Source organism: Pelmatolapia mariae, linkage group LG7 (assembly GCF_036321145.2).
Source record: "Pelmatolapia mariae isolate MD_Pm_ZW linkage group LG7, Pm_UMD_F_2, whole genome shotgun sequence".
NCBI lineage: Eukaryota > Metazoa > Chordata > Actinopteri > Cichliformes > Cichlidae > Pelmatolapia > Pelmatolapia mariae.
In genome coordinates, this window is record NC_086233.1 from 54,632,679 (window position 1) to 54,658,040 (window position 25,362).

Consider the following 25,362-nt stretch of genomic DNA (forward strand, 5'->3'; position numbering starts at 1 on the left):
CACTTTGGATGGTGGGAGAAAACCGGAGTACTTGGTTAGAACTCACACAGGCAGAAAGATTCAAACATAGGACCTTCTTGCTGTGAAGCAACAGCGCTCTTCCAACCCCTAGTGCCATCCAAATAGTAGATTTGATCAGAAATATGAAAGCCATTATATTTTAAGTCATATACCCCTCTTAATTCTTTATATGTTTATGTAGCTCATTGGAGAAATAGCCATTTATACTGCCTGTTTTGTCTTCCTTTGCTCAGGAACTTTCATTATTGTAAATTCTAAGCTAAGTGGGTCTGACATAGTATCTGTATATATATGTCCATCCTATAAAGATGTGATGAGAATTAATATACATGACAACCTATGACAAATTCTGTTTTTTATTCGGGTGTGAATTAACTACATTCATGTTTTGCATAAAATATTTAACAACTTATGCATGACATTTGCTGACATAGAGGCTCAGTATAAAAGACGCAACATACACATTGTGTAAAAATAACAGTAACTCAAACATGTCTCCTGGTTAGCTCTGAAGTGTAATCTAACTGGCATGAATTTGTTTTTCTTACAGAGTCTCTCAGAGACATAAAAAAATTAAAGTGTTTTATGTAACAATGGGAGCTTATAACACAGCAAAGTCTCTATATCTCAGCCAACTGCTGAGTTATCCAAATCTGCATTGTCCTCATCTTCTTCTGTCTTGTCGCGCAGGTTAACATTTTCTCCTTGACTGGACTCACAGGTTGTGTCCATCTGTTTCCCACCATCACAGCTTCCTGCTGGGAAAACGCAGACAGCCATATTTGGGTTTTTAGCATTTTATTTTCCAAAGTTGAGTCTTTATCAAACTGCAGATAAAACTGCAGGTTGTGCTGATTAACTCCTAAAAGTATACAGAGTTGTATCAACAATGTTAGACATGATCATCTATGTTGCACTACACTGAATTTGGGCAATCAGGCTGACCTGCGCTTGCTTCACCCTCTTTCTTCTCTGTGAGAAAGATTCGTTGCATTTTCAGTTTCTTCGCTGTGTGGCATAAGTACTTGAGATCTAGACCACTAACTCCTTTTCCTGCAGACAAAAACAAGCAAATTAAAAAAACAGAAACAAAAAACCCCCCAACTTAAGTACTTAAGTAAAACCACTGAAAAAGTTGTAGTAAATTGGTACCTTTTCCTGGTGTCTCCTCAAACAGCACACAAGTTCCCAAAGCATCTTTAAAGAGGCAAAGATAACAAGAAAACAACCATTAAAAAAACAACAAAAAAACTTCACCGACACTCAGCCAGCGGCACCTACATGCTCATCTATTAATGGCTTATATTTCCAGACCAAACAATCTGTAATAGTTAGTCGCTGACAGGATATCAGGTTAGAAATGACTCTTTGGAACTAAGAAAGGACATCAACATGAATAAGTATCCTCACAGGATTCAAACACAGCAGGTACAAGCAGTTTGAATCTTTTTTTTTTTATTTTGCAAGATTTCTCACCTTCATATTCTCCTGCAAACACATACGGTCCAACTTGCATCATGGGTCTGTCGCTGTCAATGTCCTTAAACACAAAAGAGAAAAGTAGATTTATGAAGCTACACTGGAAGCAATTAGGCTTTTCTCAATACAACACAGAATATGCCTCAAACTCACCAGTATCTTGCATGTGCCCCCACTCTTGGTCAGAAAGTCATTGTTGATTATACCAGAGAGCTCCACCACAACAATCTGCTCCTAAACAGAGCAAAATTATTGATGCTTTAGAAAACATAGAAGTGCATTAGAAAGACAGACTGCCCAGAGAGTTATTTTTCTTTACGTGTTCGTGTTAATTATCAAATACAAAAACACACAAAAGTCAAATTGTCTGGTGTGATGATTGTCCCTTAAACCCGCACTTGGAAATGTTACGCTATCAAACGGCTCTGTATCCTCATGTGCAGTTGAGCTAATGCGGTAGCTTCAGGGGGGCTACATCCAATGGGAACTACTAGTAAATTGATGGCATTTCATACCTCCTCTTCCCATTCGTCTTCCATGCTCAAATTCCTGTAATGAAAAAAATATTATAGGTTATAATTTATATTTAATGAAGAAAATATATCAAGCTAAACCGCTACTCACTAGCTTAGTAATGTTTTGACAATTTCCGCGAATGTACGGTGGCCGAGAAGAGCCTTTCTAGTGTGTTTTGCCAGGTCGCGCTCAGTTACAAATCCGTCCATCGAGGGGCGGTGTTGCTCAGTTTTGCAGGTACATTTTAGAGCGGAGCTATTTAATGAGAACTGGAAATTTAATGATCAGGACTTAAATCTGTCTGTTTGTCTGTTTCTTCTACCGACAGCTGAGAACTCTGAATCTAAATATTGGCTACCTGTAGGCATACTCATGACCTCCATCTGCCATTAGTGTTATTAATGTCCTCCTGTTTTGAGGCCATGGTCGACATGGTGATGAGATGAGATCAGGTGAGATGAGATGGAATAAGATGATACATTTTATTGATCCCCAAGGGGAAATCCATCTGTCAAAGACAGGGGCATAAAAAAATGAAAAGAAGCTCAGATCTCACACATATTCAAAAGCATAAAAGAAACAGTCACGCAAACAAACACAGTTAAATTAAGAATAAAAGTGGAGCGATATTAAGAACTAAATGAAACTGTGTAGGTTTGTGACATCAACAAATGTTGCAACCCCTCAGGAAGAACATGAGCATCTCAGGGTTTTTAGGTTACTGTGCAGAAGTGAATGGAGGCATACTAATACAAACGCTTCAGAAGCAAACATCGAGCTGAAAGTGTGCTGTCCAAAATCATGTATATGATTAAGGTAAGAAATATAAAAATGCTTAGAAACTGCACCTAATGGCCATATTAATTTGTGGACTGTGCTCAGCTGGAAAAGGACAAATGCTCACCAGTGGAACCACGAAGCCTGAAAGCTGAAATGTTGTTGTTTTTTTTAACACATCTGCCATTCAGTTGACTCTGACTCCTTTTGTATATTTTTGTCCTTAAAATGCTCACCTGGATTTAATTTTGTTGTAACATAATCATAATGAATATTATATGTATTTGATAACTACAATACAGTTGACGTGTCTGAAATATATAACAATATTTAATAGCCAAAAGGGGGAAAAAATGATACTCATTGATCTCTATGGGAAAATCTCTTTTTCCTGGCTACCCTCTGCTCTGGGGTCAGAGATCAGGGTCAGCTGAGGGTCAGCATTATCGATGCTGGTTGGGTTTCATCATCCTCCATTTTAACTGCTTGTGCCTATATACTATCAAAACAGCTGAAGAAAATAGAAAAATGTGAAATTAATTTGTGCAAATCTACTCAATTAACTATAAGTGACTAATAGCTCCTTACACATTAGCAATATTAGGTCATTATTTGGGTAAATACATTTTTGAATTTTGTTTTTCACAAATCGTCTTCCACTGAAAGCCAGGTTAACATCGACTAAGAGAAGTGTAGTAATTGTTAACTTGTTTTAAGTCGGCACATCGGCTGGTGTTGGGGCATTAACAGTAGATTTAGGGAATCTTAGGAAGTCTGGGGATTAGATATCCTACTATATTTAATCGCACAGAAACTTCACCCCAGCAAAGTCCTTATTTTTAATTTTTGTTTGCATTTATCATCTATACTGATTTACTTTGGAAGAAAATGACTAAGTTTGTTCAGGTCTGTTGTAGTAATACAAAACTAACAATTCATCGCGAGGCCTATTTTATTACTGTAACATTTTGTAGCAAAAACCTAATTTTTTTTTTTGTAAATTGCTGAGAAATACAATTTTTCTCAACAATATCCATCCAAGTTTCATGAATCTGATCAAGTAACTGTTTTTAGTGAAGTTGCTCACGTAGCAAGAGTGTTTTCCGTATATAAATACCTGTGCAACTGGAAAGGAGGCTGAAGCTGGCTGAACCTCACCCGTAGAGAGAAAAAAAACAACAACATTTTGAATCAAAATCGGGCAAAGCAAATTAAAGCGGGGTGGGGGGTGCAAATCTCCCATGTGCCTTCTCCCTCCCCGTTTCTGGCCTATCATCTATCTCTGGACCATGGTAGGGGTTGTCATGTCGACCGGCCTACTAGTTACTATGACAACGGCTCAAGGGGAAGCTCTTGCTAGGGAGGTTATTGCCTCCTTGGGGATGTAAGAAGGACAGGGGGAATGTGAGCGCAGACAAAGAGACACCAAAAAAGGCAGGAGTGAAAGGTGAGGTCAAGCCGGAGTGTGTTGACTGGAAGTGTGTCTGCATATGAGGCAGTGTACATTTATAATCCCACAGTATGGGACAGAGTGCGTGAAGGACTAAATCAGTGTTGTCCCACTGAGCCTTTGGATGTAGTACAAAGTTTCCTCTCTCTTGGAAGAGGCCCGAGCCTGTCCATACATGATGCATTACACTTCCTTCTCAGTGCCATACCCTGGGGCAGAAAGGGGCGGAGGTAAGTGAGGGAGTGACATTAAGGACCCTCCAAGGTGTCAGATGGGTCCCCAGCTTCCCCCCATATTTTGTCATATAAATGTCATAAAGACAAGTTTGGAGTTGTGGAGCTTTTGCTGTTCCTTCTGCCTGGGGGGTATCACAATGGTTAATTGCCCCATTAGTACTGACAGGGTAAATTGGTGGAAGGGCTAACTATATATTACAGTGAAAACAACAAACCCCTGGCATACACCTGAGGGCATGGAAAGCTTGGCGCATTTAACATTACAGCCTGTGCATACTTGAGTGTTTAGGCAAAAGATGGGATGAGTGTGAATTTTGGATGTACAATCACACCAGCTTTAATATTGGTAAAATATTACAACTCTACGCTTATATCTATGGAAATGAACTCAGCGGCAGTCACAGAGAGCAGCTCTGCTTTCGTCTGTGCTGAAACGACGTACGTTCAAACCGATGAGGAAAAATATTCTATTCTATTTTTTTCTATTTAAAAAAACCTTTTAGATGAGGATCGCTGTTGAGGTGGATTGTGCCCAAAAGCATACAGACATGTTCTCCTCACACCGAGACAGACATCAAATGTGTTCGCCCGCCTTTCTGTTTTAATGAAAAACACTTGCAAATTCAATGCAAATGAAAATCTATATTGATAAGCAATACCAGTAATAACAAAGATCATTTGAAGGCCTTGGAGTCATTACACAAGTCTAAGGTTTGGGTAATTTGATTACATTCAAATGGGCTATGTATCTGAAAATGTCAGGGAAACATATTTTCCTTGTATGTTTTGTTCTTACAGGTTACTCTGTTACATTTATAAGAAACAAACATCTGACAAACTAAAATCAGTAAAAACATGAATGTGTATGAGCAAACAGAAACATTTCCAAACAGCATATAGCCACATTGCAAAAGCTTCAATTAACATTTTATATTTGCTGTTATTTAAACCTTTTACACATATTCGTCTCTCTCTCTCTCTCTCTCTCTCTCTCTCACACACACACACACACACACACACACACACACACACAGGCACACAGAGCAGACAATGTCTGGCCTAACGTTATGAAATGATAAAATGGTATACTGTCACGAACAAATTGCAGAAAATCCATGCTGGCACTAAAACAACTGATCTTCCATCCATGTTCTTCCGCTTATCCGATTTTGCTGGAGCTCATTCCAGCTGTGATAGGGTGAGAGGCGGACTTCACGTTGGACAGGTCGCCAGTCTATTCAGGGCCAACAGATAAAGAGACAACAATTCACACCTGCGATCAATTTAGAATCACTAGTTAACCTAACACGCATGTTATTAACCACGGAGACACGAGGGGAACATGCAAACCACACATAAAAAGGCCCCAGCAGGTCGGTGGATTCAAACCCAGGACCTTCACGCTGTGAGGCCACGATGCACACCACCGTCCCATCCACACACAACAGATCAGTCACTGTTTTTTTTTTTTATTTCTATTTTATATATATATATATATATATATTACTTTAGTCTTTCATAGTGGCCTCTGCCACACTATCGCGTCTTTTTTTAGGTTTTCGAGATTTTCATAAACAATTACCAGATGTACCAAACGAAGGCCATTTTTTTAGCAACGTCTTAAGTGACCAATCGAGGACAACCAAGAGAATCAAAAATAAAATGTCAGTGCATTTAAATCTAACTCAGGTAGAAAAAATAATAATAAAAAATTAATATTCATGACTTTCCTATTCCGATATGACCTAACAGTGCGGTTGCTTCACGCAACAGTGAGCTGACAGAAACCTATATTCATTTAAGCTTCTGTGGAAATTCAATCAAATATGAGAATCTACAGACTGTTTTATATATGGAATTTTTTGCAGGAAGACTAACGTTTGTGGAACAAAAATATGTACAATTGTAAAATAAGGACGAGATCAGCTCTGACAAACAAAGCTCAGAAAAGAAATAAAAGGGAAGAAAATAGATGCTATGGATCTTAAATTTAAATGCGGTGTTCACCTTTTAAAATATGGACGATCGACAGATTGCACATCCAGCGTGAAATTCACAATAGTATTATCATAACAATAGATTTCGGTGGCGAGGATGGACGGCCGGAGAGGAAACAAAACCCTGCTTGGCTAAAGGTCTTCTGTGATTCTGTGACAGCAATGGACACAATAATTTAGCTTTAGCCTAAATATATATATTTTTGACTTTTTTCAGAGATTATTTTTCCCAGTAACATCAAGCCAGTGTGCCAAACTCGAGCCCACTGCTTCGACTAACCTGATCAATCCAAAAAGAGAAAAGGATGAAATACCTTATTTCCCAGCCTATTTCCAACCATATAATAGTTTTTTTTCTTTTTTGACCTAAGTATACATTTTAGATCTCTTCAAGGCCTTCAGTTTTTCACAGTTTTTAACTTTTACGAGCCAAATGACCGCAAACAGATTTAGTAAAATAGTGTAATTTAGGCGCATGGCATTATGCATACGTTTGGGCGTCTAACCTGTGCTTTATCAGGCACAAAATGTCAACAAGATATCTCTAAAACAATCCTCGAGGGCCTTTTGGTGTGTTTGTACCAGTCTTCACAGTGAAGCATAGTGACAGCGTCGCGTTTTGCGGCAGGTTTTCCATTTTTGCACATTCGTAAAAAAAACGTCTGGATTAAATGTTTTTTGTTGATGTGGATTTTAGTTCGCCGTTTTTATACTTTACAGCATTCCGATGTGTGTTTTGGTAGAATTACATATTTAAAAAAAATTCTGCAAAACTGTTTCCTTTCTAGATATTTTAAATGGGTGGATTTGTTTCTTAGAATCCATCTAAACGGATACGCCTATTGGAATTTCCAGCAGCGATACACTAGTATAGAATAAAATGTAATGTTTCGGCTGTAATCTCATACTTTTACAAAATATTTTCCTCTCTTCGTCTTCTCCTTGCGTCCCCGGCAGCCTCTCCCCCCTCCCTCCGTCCTTCCTCCCTCTCGCTTCTCTCTCGCGGAATCCTATTGATCCAAACGGGCTAATTAGCGGTGTCTGCGCAATTACGCACATGCGCACTGGGCGTAATCTCAGCCATTTTTTGAAGGAAACTAATTAGCAGGAATAAAGAGCCAAGTGTTTTTCCTCCCACAGTGATCAGAACTCATTCTACCTCTGGAGCTCGCACAAACCCCTCCGTCCCCCCATCTTCTGTTTACTACAGCCTATATGTAGCTTTAATTACACTGTTGTTTGGTAACAACTTGGACCCCGCTGCTCTCTCTCCCTCTCCCCATTTTTTTCTCCTCCTGGCTCCGTAAAAACGCAGAGGATCATTCATAAGGAATGAGTGGACTCTCTGCGCGATTGTTTTCTGGACTACTACACATTCAGCGTGCGGAGCTTTGTACCAGAGTCGCTGCAGAAATGTAAGTGTGTCATTTGTTTACGATGTTAAAGGGAGCTGGAGGGAAGCGACTCGGCGGTGGGGAGGAGGGGATGTTTGGTCAGTGTAGCCTCTAATTCTCACAAATCGAGCTTTTGTGCGTTAGGTCACCTGTTACTGGTTACTGATCACTCTCGGTTTTTGATGAATCGGGCTAGGATACACTGTAAACAAAGGCTGAAGTAGTGTGGGAGCTGATGGTTGGTCAGTGGCTTGACAACACAGAGACGGGGAGTGAACTATTCAAGCCACTGCCCCTCCGGTATTCTCCCAACAGCCCGGCTACTGTGGTCCCAGATTAATGCTAAAATACCAGTGCTTTTACCTTGAGACTGCGAGGAGGTCGTTGGCTTATGGTCCACCGAGTCTTCACGTATAAAAATCAGTATTTGTCCATATCCAAGTGTGTTTATCCAGGTCCCACACGGGCAGACAAAAGGCATTTTCCTAAAGTATTGCTTCACAACTCTTCTCTCTGCCTGTTTCTCTCTCCTTCTCACACCCCTGCTCTCTCTTCTCCCTTGTAACACACACAAGCACACACTCGTGCACACACCCACACCCACACACCAGTCTAGGGAATCCGGGAATACACTTTCTGTCGTATATTTGCACATGATTTTTATGTTGCAACTTCTGTTGTATCTAACAGATAATAACACATGCGCCACTGGTATCTCAATATTAAAAAACAACTACAGCAATAGGCCTGTGCATGTTGGATTTCAGGTGTTACATGTGTGCTTAATTGACATCACCACAATTAGCAGCACAAAAAGAGGTACAGGCATATTAACAGACAGAGATGCACACACATGTGCACAGACAGACAGACACACACACACACACACTGTTAAATGATGGCTTCCCGCACTTGATCGATGAAGAGCCAGGAATGCTTGTATAAATAGTTACATTGCCGATAGACCCAGGTTATTGATTGCAGTGTAAATGAAAATCTTTATCAGATTAGAGACTGTTCTCAGCTGCTGGCAGGCCTGCTTGGCCCCTCAGCATTCTCTGGCAGGACAGTGGACAGCAGCAGTGGGCAAGGGTCTGTGGCCTGTGACATAAACACAGTACATTAAAGCACTATCAGGGTGCCGATATGAGCCATATATCTTAAAGCTGCAGAAAGGGGGAGGGGGTGGCTACAGGAGCGAGAGAGAGAAAAGGGGTGTTTAAGGAGGAGGAAGAGGGGGTTGGTTGGTTGAAGGAGAAGGTGAAAGGGTAGATTAAGGTCTCTACTTGATTAAAAAAGGTCAGTAATGAGATTGTGGGACACACGCAGGCTAACAGAGATGTATCTGTCTTAGATGGCATTCATCTGTCATTCAGAAACTGACAAGGGGAGAGAACCTATCCATTTTTAAGGAAGTATCTATAGTGATACGTTTTTATATAAAGTGAATTAGATTCATTGTGAAATTTTATTGCTCTTTTTTATTTTATTAATTTATCTTAAAGTATGATAAGATAAGATAACCTTTATTAGTCCCTTTATTATTATTATTTATTATTATTAGTCCCTTTATTAGGCCTATAATGATAGAACGTTATAGGCCAGTACTAGCTTTATTTCAAAGTAATAATTACAAAAGTAAAGTCTTAAATATGTAGATTTAATAAGCTGTAATAAACTGTTTGAAGTATTCATTTTTCAGACATGCCTCTGCTGTAGATTACAAATGAATAATAAAGCTTCAGTTTAATAAAAGCAGGGATTTATTATTTATTACCCTCTAGTATTTATGTGCCTGGGTATTTCTGTAGCTACAGAGCTTACAGGGGGTGGAAGCAATATAACAGACCCAGACTGTGAATAAGTCAAAATAAAATCCACGGCAATGCAACGCCACAAGTAAAAACTGCTTCGAAAGTGACCACAGATTAGAATTTTTTTCTTCTTCTTCACAAATTAGAATTAATACGCATCTAAAATCAGAAAAAAGAAAGAGATTCAAGTACATATTTAGCTGTGTTCACTTCTTGTTTTTGTGCTTAATGTACAAAGTGTGTTCTCAGTGTAAAATTCACTTGTGTGCTAGACGATGATCCTGTATCCTCATATTATTTGTGTCCTAGTGTGTGCAGCAGAAGACACAGAGACTGATACACAGGCTTTTAAATGTGTTCTTTTATCTGCTTTTATCTAAGTGTGGCAATTTAGACGAAGCCCTTTAGCTCAGAAGCATTCAGTTCTTTATTTAATCCTATCCCCTGAGGAATATTATAGACCTCCTGCGTAGCCTTTACCCGCATTCCTCTACCTAGTTTAGCGCTTGTGCTATTGATTTTCCCATTAAGTGCTAACGCTAACCCCTGGGTAACCAGCCTCTGGATTGCGCACTGTGAAGGCTCTATCGAACAGATGCTATCCAGGGACCCTAATCAATGCGTCCACTGTTATGCAATAATATTTACATGACATATGTTGTTCATTTTCTCCTCTCTTTTTTTATTTCACTCTTCTGTCTCTGCCTGTCCCGCTCTCTTCTTCTCTTCATCTGTAACTGAAACACACAGGTGGGGTAATGATGTGTGGCAGCTGTAGCCTCTGGTATGGACAGCGGTGAGGGAGGAGGAGGGGATGGAGGGGGAGGAGAGGAGAGAGATGCTGACCTCAGTCCCCAGGCTTTATCTCTTCCTCTCCTGACCCTGGCAGTCATTCCTGAGCAGGGGTCATCCTCTCATACCTCAGCCATGGCCCCTACCAAAGAGCCCCTGACCCTGCCTCAGCAGGAGGAGGAGGGCACAGAGCGGTCCCAGGCTAGAGAAGAGACCCAGGGAGGAGAGCAGAAAGAAGGAGGCCGACATTCACGGGAAAATGGAGTGCGTCAAAGGCAGGGGATGAGGGAAGACTTCGGGGAGGGATATTTGTCAGGGCAAAACAAGGAAGAAGGGGAGGTGCTTGTAGGTATAGGAGAGGCATCAGTTACAGGGGGCCTCCCAGCAGCCCTCAACAGAAGAGGCAGAAAGGAGGAGAAGGAAGAGGAGGAGGCCATCTCAAACCAAAGCCAAACCAAATCCAAATGTTCTTTATTACCTCAACAGAGCCAGCACAGCTCTTCTTCCAGCACTGCAAAGGCCAGTGGCACACTCGACAGCAAAATAGCCGCCTCTCCAAAGCCCTCCCCCACTCCTTCCCCCTCTCCAAAGCCCTCCCCCTTTTTTCCCATTTCTCCAAAGCACTTCAGTTGTCCGTCCTCCTCTTCTGCCGTGCTGAGCGAGACAGAGGTAAAAGAAATTAAGGGAAATCAGGGCTGGATTTCTGGGTTTCCTCAGAGCTTTAGATCCCAGCAGTCTTCTCTGGCTTTTCCACTGGCAGGTACAGAGCCTGCCAGTACACCTGCTGAGGATGATGGTCTGGCAGGGGTTCCTCATTCTTCCATTTCCAATGGAGATGGTGCCAAAGCTCCAGAACCAAATGACAGCCAGCTAGACACCGAGGTGGATGATGAGAGAGACAAAGAAAGAGAACAGAAAGAAGCTGTCCTTAAAAACCACAACCAAGACCTCTCTCCTACTTCACTGACTGGTCACATGACTATAATGCACTCACGTAATTCCTGCAAAACCCTGAAATGCCCCAAATGTAACTGGCACTACAAGTCTCAGCATACGCTGCAAGTCCACATGAAGGAAAAACATCCAGAGACGGGAGGCCAGTGTGTGTGTGGCACATCTGAGGGAAAGTGTGTGTGTGGTGGTTCAACACGAGGTGTGTGTGTATACTGCAGGTCGGGGAAACCCCATCCGCGTTTAGCCCGGGGTGAAACCTACGCCTGCGGCTACAAACCCTACCGCTGTGAGGTGTGTGACTATGCTACCTCATCGAAAGGCAACCTCAGCATACACATGCAGTCAGACAAACACCTTAATAATGTTCAAAATGGGGGAAACTTGAACGGCCACATGCACACTTCTCATATTACTAACAGCAGCAGCTCCTCCAATGGTCACGAAGTGGATGAGCAGCCATACAGCAAGCTGACACTCTCTATCCCTGCACCTACTACCCAGCCTGCCAAGCTCACTCCACCTGCACACTCCCACTCTCATGGTAAGCGGTGGCGATGCGACGTGTGCGACTATGAGACCAGCATTGCCCGCAACCTGCGCATACACACCACCAGCGAGAAACACACACATAACATGCTACGGCTCCAGAGAGGTTACTATCTGTCTCACTGCAGGAGCCTTGCCCCACAGCTTAAACACCTGCAAAACACAGGTGAGTGATGTGTCACAACTGTCACTGTTATCCAGCATTGAAGTTTCAAAATGTGTAAATTGTAATTTGTGCTTTCTCTCTGCCGCAGGTGCCGAGCTTTCACTGAACATGCGACTGACCAGTCAACAAGTCGCAGAACAGCCAGTTACCCTTGGGTCTACACTGACTCCATCTCCCTCCCCTTCCCCATCTCCCCCTCCAGCTCCATCTCTGTCCCCCACTGGACCCCTTTCCCAGGGTGTCTTCCAATGCCTTGTCTGCTCCTGCTTTTCGTCCGACAGCTTAGAGTCTGTGGAGCAGCACCTAAATGCTCCCCGTTCCTTGCCCCAGTCTGAGTGGTGCTCCCTAGTTGCCGGTGGTTGCCACTGCAGGCTGTGCGGTTACACCACCCCGCTGAGGGCTAACTTCTCCTTGCACTGTCAGACCGACAGACACCGCACCCGCTACCAGCTTGCTGCTCACCTCCAGGAGGGGGGAGACAGGGGTCAGGAGGGGGCTGCCCTCATTGCTAAGGGCAACCCCATCCAGCTGAGGTGCAACCTGTGTGACTACGTGACCAGCAGCTTGGAGAAGCTCAGAGGGCATTCCCTCAGTTCACACCACGAGGCGAGCGTCCGGGTTTACAGAGTAAGTACACAAAACCACACCTTGTCATACTCCAAAACAAAAACCCTCGTGTCTTAGGAATGGCAAGCTACACTTTAAGTATAAAGTGTAATGTTATTAAAAAAAGATTGAGGAACCTTTGCGAGCTCATAATATTGTTTTGCTTTGTCTCCTTTTCACTATATTATTAGTTCCTGCAGCAGTATGATGGTGAGGTCGATGGAGGTTCGTGGCTGTTCCATTGTCTTCTATGCAACCACTCCTCCTCTTCTAAACTCCAAGTACTGAAACACAGTCAAACCCCAACCCATCAACAGCGGGAAGGGCTACTACAGCTGCAGCCAATGGGTGGAGAGGAGCTGGCAGCCATTTTTACCATTAGGAAGAGCCCTGATGGTGTCACGGGTGAGAATATGAACTGTGTGTGGGTGTATTCTAATTCATGTTTCATGTGGTTGCTGACAACGGAGAGCGGACTCGGGATTAAGATAAAAAGAGCGAGAAAATGAGTAATGGCTTTTGCTGAGATATTGATCAAGCAAAGTGATTAGTCGATACACATCCTTGTTATATCCCCAATCACCCCTGACAACAGCTAACTAGCACCTGCTAATCAATGGACCAATACAAATCCCCAGGACGAGAACTGTGGGAGGCAGAGGCTAGTGCCTATTCTGCAGCCACATGCAAGATAAAACAATAATATGCTGTCTGGAGTGTGCACCTAAAATGACTAGTCCAACACTTTATTTGTAAATTTAATCTATCCGATGATTTGCCTCTGTGTAGATTAAGACTTATTGAGATGAACCGATGTGTTGTAAGTCCATATTACCCTTACTTCACCTCTGAGGAGAATCTAATGTAGAATCAATACTTGATCAATAGTGTATGGAGGCAAGCAAGAAGAATGAAGTGTGCCCCACTGAAATTGCTCTTTTTGAATGATGTTACCTAGCGAATAATATAAACTACAATTAGCTTGATAGTTTGCAGGAACATAAAGTATGAAGCACTGTGTTTGTAGGACATAATTACTTGTCTTGTTGTCTCCCAGGAGAGCTCAGTGAAGATATGGAAACTTCCAGCGAGTCCTGCTCTGGTCCTTTGGACACAACCAAAGACACATGTAACTTGGGGGCAAAGAAGATTTCTGCAGAGACAGGTATCACTGCTCATATCAGTTCTACAACATACTAAATGTTAAACATGATGCTAGTATGACAATGTATTTTGTTGTAATTATAAATCTGGGTAGATCTTCATATTCATTTTTACTTTTAGAAAAAAATAGAGTGGAGGAAGGAGAAAAAAAGGAGTCAGTGCCCTCAGTCAAGCGTCCGTCATCTGGATGCGGGGAAATGGAAAACACCATCTTAACCAAACGCCCTAGAACACACCAGCAAAATGAGAACCAGCAGGTGAGCAGTTGGCACACTTTTAAATTATTCAAATAAGAATAAGTGAATACAGAATGTACAGCTGGACATAACAAATTAGAAGCCCGCGCATTTCCTTGCGTGATCTGTGCCACCTTCAGATTCACACTCCTCTCCCTTCTATATTTTTCTCCCTTCCCTTCCCTTTCCTCTCTTTCAGACTGTCCAGTGCCCTTTGTGCCAGGTTAAACTCCCATACACCCAACTTCGACAGCACCTCACACATGTGCACAGTGTGGCGCAGGACTGTGTAGACAAGCTCATCAGCACAGTAAGTGCATGCAACTGTGTATTTGCTGTATTTGCGTTTGTCGGGAAGCAAAAGAAAATGTGAGGGCAAGCGATGGGGGATGGGGCAGAGTGAAATGTAGGGAGACAATTCCATTAAGAAGGCACCAGAGAGAAAGGCAACGCTTTTTTTTAATGCATGTTTAAGTAGCTCCCCGCTATCATCTTTGATGCAGCCGTGCATTCTGTGTGTATGTGTATGCGCGTCTCTTAGAGTGGAAGAGAGAGGGTTTGACTGAGTGAGTGAGGGAAAAGCCAGTCTTTCTATAATGCATGTTTAAGTAGCCCTCTATTACCAGAAGTGCAGTCAAGCTAAAAAGGGGCCCCCATGCTTTTTACTGTGTCTCTCCAACTAACAATGACCGGTCATCTATCCACATCACCATCCGCCATCTCCCTGGCCTGTATGCTAAGTGGCCTTTGTCTCTTGCTCTCTTCCCTCCACTTCACTGACTGCTTTTCACCCTTTTTCCCCTCTGCTACCCTCCCTCCCTCCCCCCTCCAGCTACTCCTATCATTCCTATTCTGCAATTTCTGGCGCTGCCCCTCCCTTTCTGTCTCTCCCAAGCTCTCTCTCAATTTCTTATGTGTTACCCCTCCCTCACTCACTGTCTTTCTCCAAAGCAGTTTTTTTTTGTTCATTGCCCCATACTTCCTCCCTCCCTCTCCCTGCTCGCTCTTTTTCATATCCTACACCCCTTAGTCTCCCCCTAGTCCTCCCTCCTTCCTTCCCCTCCTACCCCTCCCTCACTCTCTCTGATAGTAATTGAGGTTCATTAATTCAGACTGAGGTGATGATGGCCATTATGTACCTTGCTTTCCAATTACGCTCTCTAGATTAAGCCTGACCTTCAGTTTTCTCTGCAGTGTGTGTGTGTGTGCGCGCGCGTGCGTGTGTGTGTGTGTGTGTGTGCAGTTGTTCTTCCCTTTTGCTCTTATGAAGCTGTTATGCAGAGAAAACTCTTGTCATGTAAATCTCATCTTTAGCTGTCTGTCCTTTCCTTTGGGTGGCTAGCTGTTCGGGTAGATATAGTATTTGCTCTTATTGCTTGAAGCTGTGGGGACGGAGGTTTTCTATATGAAGAATGATTTTAAATAAATTCATTATTCAGCTCAGTAAAGTTTTATTAAACCCTTGGGGCATGTTGGAGGGCGTCGCATGAACTGAAGGGCAGACCCACATATCTCAACCATGTATACTTATTAAGAAATTGATGTGCCTTGCTGCTTAGACTGCTGTGCAGGCAGGTGCAAGATGTAACGATACACTTTAATGTTTTATGATATCAGTAAGGGGAGTGCAGGCACTCTGTGTTTATACATCTTGAGATTTGCTTGCTATTATCCTCTACAATTAAGCATGTTTTATTCATAATTTAGGATTAGGAAAACATTGGGAATACCCCAGCTTTCTTTTATTCCGAATTGGTGAAACAAACCTTAGTGAGAATAAATTTAACAAAGGAAAAAAAAAAAAAGCAAGACCAAAACTGACAGCCCGTTACATTTTCTTTCTTCCAGGTCGCAACACCCATGGAACAACCGCAGCCTCAGCTGGAGACAGAACTACAGGCAGATTCTCTCACAGATGATATTCAGAAAAATAAAACCACCAAGAATAGCAATGCAAATAGCTCCCATGCTGCAGATTCCTGTGCTTCAACCAATTCTCTGAAAAACAAAGGTTGGTGTAAAGTGCCAAACTGATACCAGTTTACTAATTAAAGAAGCAACAATAGCACACCATGCTACTTTTATTTGCCCTGCTCACAGCCATTATATCTGTACATTTTATAGGCATTTCAGTGGAGAGCACTGAGGGAGATGTAGCCGCACCCAAAGATGTCACAGCTCTTCTCACCCCACCCCTAGAAGACAACACCACTCACCCTTCCAATGGCAGATTGGCTCCCCAATCCCCGACTCAGATCCCCCCCTCCTCGCCTCCCACCTCACCACCCAGTGACCCCCCTCCCCTTTCTGATCGTCATGGTTACCGGTTCCGTTGCAGCAGGTGCAGCTTGGCGTTCCCCACTCAGGAGAAGCTCCAGCTGCATTGGCAGTACCATGCCATGAGGGCGGCGACAGAGTGCCCCCTCTGTTCTAGACAATGCCGCAGTCAGGAGGCCCTGCAGAGACACATGCAGAACACGCACTCACAGCTGGACAGCACACAGGAACAGAATACGCTCTTGCCACCTCATACTGTGCAATACACGGAGAATAACAAGAATTCAGCTCAACAAGATTTTAGTTTATCACCCCAAGTGGGTCAAGAAGCAGGAGAGGGAGAGGATGAAGACATAGATGAAGAAGCAATAAGCATGGAGGGAAAAGAGGAACAAAAAGATGTTAAAAATGAGAAGAAAGGCATGGTTTCTGAAGTGGATGGAGGTGAGGAGGATTTAACTGAGCCAGAGAAAGGGCCACATGAGGAGATCTTATCAGAACTTGGTTCCAGCTCTCTTGTCAAAAAGAGCTCTAACCCCACAATGGACCGTTATCTGGATCCATCCAGGCCCTATAAGTGCACCACATGTTCTGAATCTTTTACTCAGAAAACAATCCTTCTGGTCCATTATAACTCTGTGTCCCATCTCCACCGGGCCAGACGAGCCCTGCAGGAAACTGGCACTAGTGTTGCTGCTCCAGAGGCTCCCCGCGGCCCAGATCCTAGACCATACCGCTGCCGATTGTGTGGAGTGGGCTATAGCCAGAGTTCCACACTGGATATACACCTTCGATCAGTCCTTCATCAGACTAGAGCTCGTGCCGCTCAGAATCCCACATCACAGACGCCTGCATCTACTGTAGCTGTTCCACAGTCTGTCCCCACTACAGCTACTCAGGCTGCTACCACTAGAGAAGAAACATTGAAGAGTTTGCCTTTCACCAAGAGGCCAGATGGCGTGAGCTCGTCAAATTCTTCACTAGCTGGTTCTGGCTTAGTAGCTGACGCCCAGTCGATCCTGTCCAACCCAACAGAGAGCCCGCAGGCTAAAAAGCGAGTGTCAGATCTTCTAGCTTCAAGAAACCAGCTAATGCTAATACAACAGCAGCAGATAGCCCAGGCACAGGTCCAAGCTCAGTTACAGCAGCACACAGCTTTGCTCCAGTCTCAAGTTATGCAGCACCTTCCCTTAGGGCCAGAGAATCTCCTTAAACAACACTTCTCCCTGACCCCAGACAATTTGCTTTCTCTTCAGCAGCAACTTCTTCTGCCCTTTTACATGTCTGGAGAAATGAAGCTCAACCCAGAGTTCATTGTTAGTAGCCCAGAATGTAGCCACTTGATATCTGCCAGCTCTATCCTGAAAGAGCAGGTTAAGACAGAGGCTAAAAGGGAGACTCAAACAGATGAGAAACAAACCCAGAAACAAAGTTCAAGTTCAGTTAATACCCAACCAAAGGATCTTTCACAGTGTGAAGCAAAGGTTGATGCAGTCTGCAATGACCCCCCTACTAACCAGACAGAAAAAGAAAACAACAATTCTAGTTTTGAGGAAGAAAAACGAGAAATGCATGCTCCTGTTGTTAAAAATGAGAGTCGGGAGGAGGAAGCCGTTTCTTCCTCATTTCATCTTCTTGGATTGCAGTGTCCTCCTCCCAGAGTGCCCTATGCTGCTGTGAATGGGGAGCCTCTCAGAGCCCTGCTGCAGAGTTATGGCTATGAGTTAGCACTGCAGTATATACAGAGTAGACACAAGCACCAGCAGCAGACAGCCACTCAAAAAATACCAGATAAGCAAGAGTTTTCTGATATAAACAAGATGGAAGTATGCTCAGAAGAGGAAAGAGATCTATTTTGTAAACTGCAGGCTGGAAAGATTGAGGGCTGTGACAAAGGAGTGGAAGGCAATGGAAACATAGAAAGGTTGACAGAAGAGAAAAGTGAGAATAGAGGCAAAGAATCGACTAATAAAGAGAAGAAATGCTGTGAAAGAGGGAAGAAGTGTAGAGACTGTGGTAAGTTCTTTTCAGATGCATTGATTTTAAAAAGCCACCAGGAGTATATTCACAGAATGCTGTTCCCCACTGCTGTCCTGGAGAGGTTTTCCAGAGAATACAGGCTTCAGTATGACCAGATGTACCCACTTACACAACCTAAATCTGAAGAGGATTCAGCTGTTTGTGCCCAAGTTCCACCTCCAGCTCCAGCTCCTGCTTCAGTTGCATGCTCAGAATCAGAACAAGCACCAGAACCAATGAAGGCTCAAGTTAAAACCCTTGAATCTTCACCAGGTTCAGAACCCATGAATAAATCAGATTCTACAGCTTCAGACCTAACAGTAACTGCCCCTTCAGCTTCTCCTGCTTCTCCTGGTCAACCTCTAGATTTTTCACAGCACGAGACACCCATCCAGATCTCAACCACACCTGCTGCCCCTATTTCCCAGAACACTCCCCCTTTACCTCTTCCCTTACCCAAAATACCTATGCTCCCTCTTTCCTTGCCTCAACTTTCTATACCACCACTACCCCTACCAAAGCTTCCTCTACCACCAATTCCTTTTCCCATGGAGCTACCGCTCCTCCCTCCTGTTGTAATGCAGTCTGTGGCTCTTCAGCCCCAGCCTTGGTTAGACTCAAGTGTAAACCCTGAGCTGGCAAAACTCTACCAGTCTCAGCTTAACCCTGCACTGCTGGGGCAACAACCACAGCTTAGCCCAGCTTTGTTAGCTCAGCAGTCACAGCTGAGCCCAGCTTTGTTAGCTCAGCAGTCACAGCTGAGCCCAGCTTTGTTAGGTCAGCCTCCACAGCTCAATCCTGCATTGCTTGGCCAACCATCCCAACCCAGCCCTATCCAAGCAGGACAGCAAAGTCAAGTCAGTCCAACAATACCTGAACAGCAGCAGGGGAAGAGAACCCGAACGCGCATCTCTGAAGAACAACTAGCTGTTCTAAAGAAACACTTCAATATTAACAGTCTCCCTAATGATGAAGAGATCAACAAGATGTCTGCTTCGTCCGGTCTGCCTCACAAAGTCATCAAACACTGGTTCCGCAACACCTTATTTAAAGAGCGCCAGCGAGACAAGGATTCTCCTTATAATTTTAATAACCCCCCAACCACAGCCCTGGAGGACTCCAGAGAGGATATAGCACAAAACCAGTCTCTGGCGCTTTCCCCATGTTCACTGTCCCCTGGGCTCCCACACAACGCTTCCCCACAGCCTCAGACAACAGACCTGCATAGAGGAGAACACCATAGGGGCCGACGCTCTTCACGAACCCGCTTTACGGAGCAGCAGCTGGAAACCCTGCAGGGGGTGTTTGAGGCCACTCCCTACCCCAGAGAGGAAGAATATGACAGGTTGTCTGCTCTGTTATCTCTCCCTAACAGGGTCATTGTTGTGTGGTTCCAAAATGCCAGGCAGAGAGCCCGCAAAAATCAAGACCGAGGCACTGATGATGGATTAGAGGTGAAGAGCCAGCTTGACAACATACACAAGCAGCGAAATGGCTGCTATCAGAATGATGATAATAATCAGGATAATAGCTGTGAGGATGAAGGACAAGGTGACTCTCAGAATGAAAACTCCATGGATCTGACGTACGAGTATTACACCCAACCTGACTCACCTGCCCTTGATTCTTCTACTCACTGCACAGAAAGTGAGCATCCTGTAGCCAAAGGTGAACCGACACCTGCTCAAAAGAAGCAAGAAGATAAAATAAGTTCACCTCGAACTAACATAAACACAGCTCCTGATAATACTGAAAAAAGAATTTCAGATGCAGAAATCCAGCATAAAGAAACTATTCCAGCCATGAAAACAGGGTTTTCTCTACAACCTGAGACCAAATTGCCAACAGAAGGTACTCTAGAAAGATCCCAGCCTCTTGCTACTTCCTCTTTACAGAAAACAGTACACACTACATCTCATCCAGACCAGGTGAATACACACAACCCTCCTTCAGATCAAGCTGCTGAAAAGGCTCCTGAGACATCACCCAGCCTCCCTTCTGCTCTAGAGTCTGAAACAAGTCACACTGATACTGCAGCTTGCCCATCCACTGAAACCCATCAGCAAACCCAGCTCCAAACCCAGGCTCAATTCCAGTGCAATCTCTGTCCAGCATCCTTGCCATCGTTCCAGCTGTGGCAGGAACATCAGACCAGACATCTCCTAGCAGCTCAATCCCAGGTGCAACTCCTCCACTCCAGCTTCACAGACCGAACAATGCCTTATATGATGCTTCACCCCAACCATCCCTTAATGGCGAGCCAAATGCTTTCCCAGATACACTCAAATCCCACACTTCCCATGATTTCGCACTTAAACAGCATACAAATGAAGAATACACTCTCTGATCACTCTAGTAACACCCTTACAAATCCCCTGACAACCATAAAGCAGGGTACAGCGCATATATCAGAGACCGGTTTTGAGGGCCAAAGGGGCAGCAGAGAGGTTGAGGAGGAGCACAGAAGAGATAAACGTCAGAGAACCACCATCACTCCAGAACAACTTGAAGTGTTGTATCAGCGCTACAGCTTGGATTCTAACCCCACCAGAGGAGTCCTCGAAAGCATTGCACGCGATGTTGGTCTCACGAGACGAGTGGTTCAGGTACTGAATAGATGAGAAGACAGAGATGATAATTTTGTGGTGTTGGTTCAGCTGAATTTTAAAGCACATGTCTTCCTTCCTTTCACAGGTTTGGTTTCAGAATACCAGAGCGAGAGAGAGAAAAGGGCAGTTCCGGTCAATGGGGCCAGGATCCAGTTTCAGCTTGGGTTTGAACCACTTGCGATGCCCATTCTGCAGGGCTCTCTTCAAGGTGAAAAGTGCTCTAGATGCACACATGCGGTCACGCCACTGGGCAGAGGCTGAAAGAGCAGGCTTCAACTTAACAATGAGCAATGGATCCAGTGGGCAGTCTGGGATGGCTATGTCTGTCATGGACAGACCAGGTCCATCGATATCCTCCAGCCCAATCCCAAACCACGGCCATGTCATCAGCAACCGAGAGTCAAGTATGAAGTTACCCCTAACTACTTTGCCTTCAACCACTCTTCTAAACAACCCCGAGGAGGATGATGAGTATGAGGAAGATGATGAGGAATACCCGTGTGAGGAGGGTTCCAGTATGGCTGACCAAGGGTCTCTTAGTCCTGAAGGATCTGTGGGTCCAAGCTCAGACTGGGGTGAGACACAAACTCTGCAGCAGCACCACCATCAACAACAGCAGCGCCAAAGGACACAGATGAGCCACTTCCAGTTACTCCAGCTGAAAGACTTTTACAGAAGCCATCGCACACCCAACCGACAAGAGTGTGAGACACTGGGGCAGGAGCTGGGTCTGCCTCACCGTGTGGTGCAGGTAATTGTTTTTAAGTATTTAAGATAAAAAAAAGAGGAAAAATCTTTAAAATGATATTTGATGATTGTTGACATTTGTTTTGTTTAAATATTCTTTGTAGGTTTGGTTCCAAAATGCCAGAGCTAAGGAGAAGAGGGCCAGGAGCCTGAGCTCTGACTCTGCTGAGAGGGAGCATGCTGAGCTCTCGGCGGGAACAGGGGAGAGAGACAGAGCTTAGAGAGGCGGACTGCTTCCTTCAACTATGTTCGCACCAAAACCCCTCCTGCAGTTGCCATCTTACTCCAAACAAACACCATGTCCACTTGCTGCCAACCCTCTAACACGAATGCCCCAAAGAAGCCGAGTTGCAGTGGCCCAAAGACAAACTCTCTCAGCTAAAAGTAGGAGAGAGCACAAACCACGTCCTGTCAACCACAGCTTTCCAGTCTTCATTTTTTCCTTCAACTCTTGCCCAAGTCTGTTCTTTCTAAAAAGAGCTTCTCTCCTTATTCAGTCAGACACCTTACTACAACCAAACTCCACCTTGATAAAAACCAACCAGATGCCACAGAGGCCAAAGAGCATTCTCAAAGTATGTGACCTCACTGCCCAGCTAGACCTGCAGTCTACCTCTCAGTCTGCACGACAGACTCACAGTGGGCCCTCCACCAGACCAGTGCTAGATGACTAGCTGTGTAGCATGTAGTGCCAGTCTGTACGAGGCTGGAACAAAAAAAATGTCAAAGAGATTTTAGTGTAAATAGAGAGCTCCAAAAAATAAACTTGAAGAAAAAACGGTTAGAAGTGGAAGAAGAAAAAGAAGAGGAAAAAAAAACTGAATTGTATCCTTGAAATACACAGGGATATTAGCATAGAGCTTTTGTAAAGACTGACTCAGATTCCAAAGCTCATAACCAAAATTTTACATGTCTGTGGATTTCGTTTGAACACGTTTGTTTTCAATAACAAACTGCAGAGCTGACGTCTGTACGGTGAAGGGGTGAGATCTGCAGCTGGCATAGGTAAGCCGAGTACCAATAGACTGACACGGTGCTAGAATGCAGCTTCACCCTCCAAAAGCCAATGATGAGTCTTCTGTTGTACATGTACTCCTTCTATGTTCCTTTAGTGGATAACAGCCCAAATAGCACAGAAAGTAAAGGCCAGTTTGTCCCGAAAGGGGCAAACTATTTTTTTATAGCACTCAACCATTAAACTGTATATGAAAACTTTAACCAAACTCGAATTTACGTTGTGTGTGTTTAGTCATAGTTTCTTAATATAAATCTTATGGATTGAGATAAACTGTCTTGCTTCGATATAATAGTGTCATGATTATGAAAAGATTATGACAGCTTTGATATGTTCAGGCGAGGTGACTTACTGCCTTTCCATTCTATTTGAATATACCAATGGCTTACCAATGTTATGTGATTAATGTAAAGCTTTCTATGCTCAGGTCAACAGCTCAACATGGCTCTGCTTCAAATGTGATCTTAATACTGGACTTTTCTGTTTTTAAAACAGAAGAGACAAGGTTTAACCATGGACTAAGTATTAAAGGATATCTTTAAAAAAAGAAAAGAAAAAAAAACATCTCTGTATTTCAAAGATCTGAGCTTTTCACCTCTGAGTAATAGATTGTTACAAAAAAAAGAACCTTATTGAAACTAAAGTGTTTAATAGCGTGAGGGGTAAATGTACAGTATTTAGCTTTTGTATGGTTGACTCGAGACTTCATTGGATGTTTGAGACATGGCTCTCTTTTCCACTTACAGAAAGAGAGCTACTGCGCAAAGCTGAGAAAAAACTTCGGATGTTATTGATGTTATTTTTGTACACTTAATTTATTTTCCCTCCTTTTCTCCCTCCCCACCTACCCACGTTCCGCTTTTTCTCACTACCTTTCTTCCTCTGTTCATTTGCAACCAGTCCTTATTCTATCTGTAATAATGATAATATAACAATAATAGCTAAACAATAATTAATGCTTTAAGACAAAAATCCAAAGACGTGATAATACTTTAACCATATGACCTACAAAAAAATAAGCGCTACTGTTTACTTGACGATGTATTGCTGTTTTTAAAGAAGGAAGGAGTCCCTGTATCTAAGCTACTGTTTTCTGCCTCTCATAAGCACACTGGAGACTGTAACCAAAACCCCAAACTAGAGCCATGGCAGTCTGTAATATAGCGGTTGAAGAGTTTTACTTCTCTTGAGAAATGTTGCAGTTTATTTTTCTTTTATACCATAGTGTTGAACTTCAGCCCTTAAGGATGTCCAGTTTGCTGCTAATGTACTGTAGTTTCTAACGATACTGTAGAAAGATGCATGCTCTGATCGCTTTACCACTAGGCTTTAATGACTACAAACTGTAATGATACCTGTGATGCTGTTGATAAACTGCTCCTCTTTTATTCTGTTCAGAAACAAATGGATATGTGGGGCTCAATTCCATCAAGTTTTTTTTACAGTATCATAATAATTACCCTTTCTCAGAAAACAGAAATGGCTTTCGTAATATCAGAATTTTTTTTATTTCTATTTTTTATGTTAAAGCTTCCAGTCTGAGAGAAACCCTCCGGGGGCATTTACTTCTCAATGCTTAAGGAGATACTGCAGTTCTTTGAAGGAGTTCAGCCCCAAACCCTCTACTGGTTGATGTCTTTCTGTGTTGCAATGTCTCTTGTCCTTTTGTCCAGCTTAAACAGCTTTGCTAAACTCAGACTGACATCACAGCCGACTTTCCAAAGGATGTGGACTGACTAACTCTGTCATGTTTCGTTCTTAACTAACCAATGTTTACGACAATACCAATGAGCTTTCTTCTGTACAGAAATGTGCATTCCAAATACCACAAAGGCAGTTTTTTTTAAATATACTGATTATTTCAGATTTAATTTCTCTCGTATTCTCTTGATCTTAGTGACTGTAAGATGTACATATTGGAGTACTCTATGGTGAAGAGACTCTGTTATCCTTACTGTAGGTAAAACAGTTCTTTTCATTTTTTTTTCTGGATATGTTGTTGCCATAGTGATGACCAAAAAGATACCTGTGATGTGCACCTGTCCTTATGTCCTGCTCCAGTGGTTTAGTGTGTCTCTATACTCTCCCTACCCCAGTTGTGCTGGTGTGTGTTTCTCTTCCTTTCCCTCCCCGTACTCCACTGAGCTAAATAAAGTCTGCTTTGGTGCACGCTCTGGTCTCATCCCTTTGGTGTAGCCGAGAGAAGCCATTTTGTGAATGTTGTGGTATGCGAGGGTGTCTGCTTGTTACATGCGTGTTTCATATTCCAGGTTGTATGTTCGGCGGCGGTGTGTGTCTGGCTTGGGAGGCTTTTGATGTGCAACCGTGTGTGCGTAACACGGCCGAGTGTGGAAGGCGTTTGGTGAATGGAGCCATGACCTCTGGGGTCACTTCATTAATTACATCTGTGACATTCAGCCAGATGAGTTTCCTTTGTGACTAAATGATATGATGAATATTAACGACCTCGGATGAATTACATTGCTGCTCCTGCTGCTGCTGATGATGATAATGTGTTTTACGACTCTGGGAGAGAGGGGAGGAAAA

At 43.4% G+C, this 25,362-nt stretch overlaps 2 protein-coding genes across 4 annotated transcripts; one reads left to right on the plus strand and one right to left on the minus strand.

Annotated features, from left to right (window-relative positions):
• Positions 1-363: 363 nt before the first annotated feature.
• gtf3c6 (general transcription factor IIIC, polypeptide 6, alpha) lies at positions 364-8,351 on the minus strand. 3 transcript variants are annotated; one of them, XM_063479777.1, is made up of 7 exons: positions 8,234-8,351; positions 2,016-2,049; positions 1,654-1,734; positions 1,498-1,561; positions 1,174-1,218; positions 967-1,074; positions 364-779 (listed from the first exon to the last, which is right to left on the minus strand). In XM_063479777.1, the coding sequence occupies exons 2-7, from the start codon at positions 2,037-2,039 to the stop codon at positions 649-651; spliced, it is 453 nt and encodes a 150-aa protein (XP_063335847.1). In that variant the 5' UTR covers positions 2,040-2,049; positions 8,234-8,351; the 3' UTR covers positions 364-648. The 3 variants fall into 3 exon arrangements, with proteins under 3 accessions (XP_063335847.1, XP_063335848.1, XP_063335846.1); XM_063479778.1 differs by lacking the exon at positions 8,234-8,351 and adding an exon at positions 2,125-2,195 and having other exon boundaries at positions 364-776; XM_063479776.1 differs by lacking the exon at positions 8,234-8,351 and adding an exon at positions 2,125-2,195.
• LOC134631439 (zinc finger homeobox protein 4-like) lies at positions 7,580-24,985 on the plus strand. The gene is made up of 11 exons (XM_063479775.1): positions 7,580-7,891; positions 10,435-12,142; positions 12,231-12,769; positions 12,940-13,153; positions 13,806-13,913; positions 14,033-14,169; positions 14,348-14,458; positions 15,997-16,159; positions 16,273-21,050; positions 21,139-21,804; positions 21,905-24,985. Exons 2-11 carry the CDS (start codon positions 10,471-10,473, stop codon positions 22,019-22,021), a joined length of 8,505 nt encoding a protein of 2,834 aa, XP_063335845.1. The 5' UTR covers positions 7,580-7,891; positions 10,435-10,470; the 3' UTR covers positions 22,022-24,985.
• The last annotated feature ends 377 nt before the right edge of the window (positions 24,986-25,362 follow it).